This window comes from Contarinia nasturtii, unplaced genomic scaffold (genome assembly GCF_009176525.2).
Source record: "Contarinia nasturtii isolate CC-2019 unplaced genomic scaffold, AAFC_CNas_1.1 Cnas_scaffold_6691, whole genome shotgun sequence".
Taxonomy (NCBI): Eukaryota; Metazoa; Arthropoda; class Insecta; order Diptera; family Cecidomyiidae; genus Contarinia; species Contarinia nasturtii.
In genome coordinates, this window is record NW_022203944.1 from 1 (window position 1) to 1,052 (window position 1,052).

The 1,052-nt window shown below is 28.4% G+C and overlaps 1 protein-coding gene across 1 annotated transcript; it reads right to left on the reverse strand.

Annotated features, from left to right (window-relative positions):
- Window positions 1-24: 24 nt before the first annotated feature.
- Window positions 25-958, reverse strand: LOC116351966 (slit homolog 2 protein-like; the record flags this gene model as incomplete). The annotated part of the gene is made up of 2 exons (XM_031784121.1): window positions 706-958; window positions 25-602 (listed from the first exon to the last, which is right to left on the reverse strand). Coding segments are annotated over exons 1-2 (595 nt in total), but the record flags the coding sequence as incomplete, so codon positions are not given.
- Window positions 959-1,052: the final 94 nt, after the last annotated feature.

Genomic DNA, 1,052 nt, shown 5'->3' on the forward strand with positions numbered 1-1,052 from the left:
GAATAAAAAGTTGTGTAAACGCACAATTTGCCATATTTATAGAACTTGGAACATATCGGTCATCATACAAAAAATCAGTGCTATTTAAACTAGGATTATTGTACATATTCAAAAAATACAAATATTCTAACATACGAAATGATTTTGGTTCAATAGTTTTCAGGTTATTATCACTTATGTCTAAATGAAATAAATATTGATTGTGTAAAAATAGATTGGAATCAATCATTTCAATTCGATTTCGATTCAATACTAAAATTATTAAATTAGTTAACGGTTTGAAAACGTCTTTAGGTAAAGTGGTGATGTGATTTCTAGACAAATCTAATGTTAACAAATTAGATAAATCATTGAATGTGTCGTGTGTAATTTCCATAATTTCGTTCTTCGATAGAATCAAAGTTTCTAAACTATGACAGTTCACTAAAAAACGACTGGGCAATAATTTTGTAGAACTGTTTGTAACATTAATTTTTGTTAAATACTTGCATTTACAAATATTTATGGCGTCTATCGACGAAAAAGGTTTGTCATGAATGTAAACACTATACGATGTCAATGATGGAATAAAACCGAAAATTGATGTTACCAGCAACAACATCCTGAAATTAATAATGATTTTGGTATTTATTGTGTGTAAAATATATGAGATTGGTTTGAATTTCACCGAAAAATTCAAATTTCAATCAAAAATATTCAACTTACCAGATTTCTGAAATCATTTTGAATGTTTCAAATTGAAAATTCGGCTCGTTGATGAAAATATTTGAAAGTCAAACTATCACAATTCTCTGGACTATAACAAAAACAAATTGTCCTTCTTCGACTATTTACAAATAGAAATATCTTTTTAGTTAAGTGTTTCACAAATGTTCAAGAATGCGAGCTATCATCCGATCAGTTTGAATGATGAAACAATACACATTCTTTTTTTAAACCTGAGCCAAAATTATTTTATCCGAAGGAATGGAATGAACGAAAGAAACGAAGAAAAAAAATCCCACTGTGCAGCAAAGTACTCTGTACTTGCCCATAATCATTTCATCATTCTC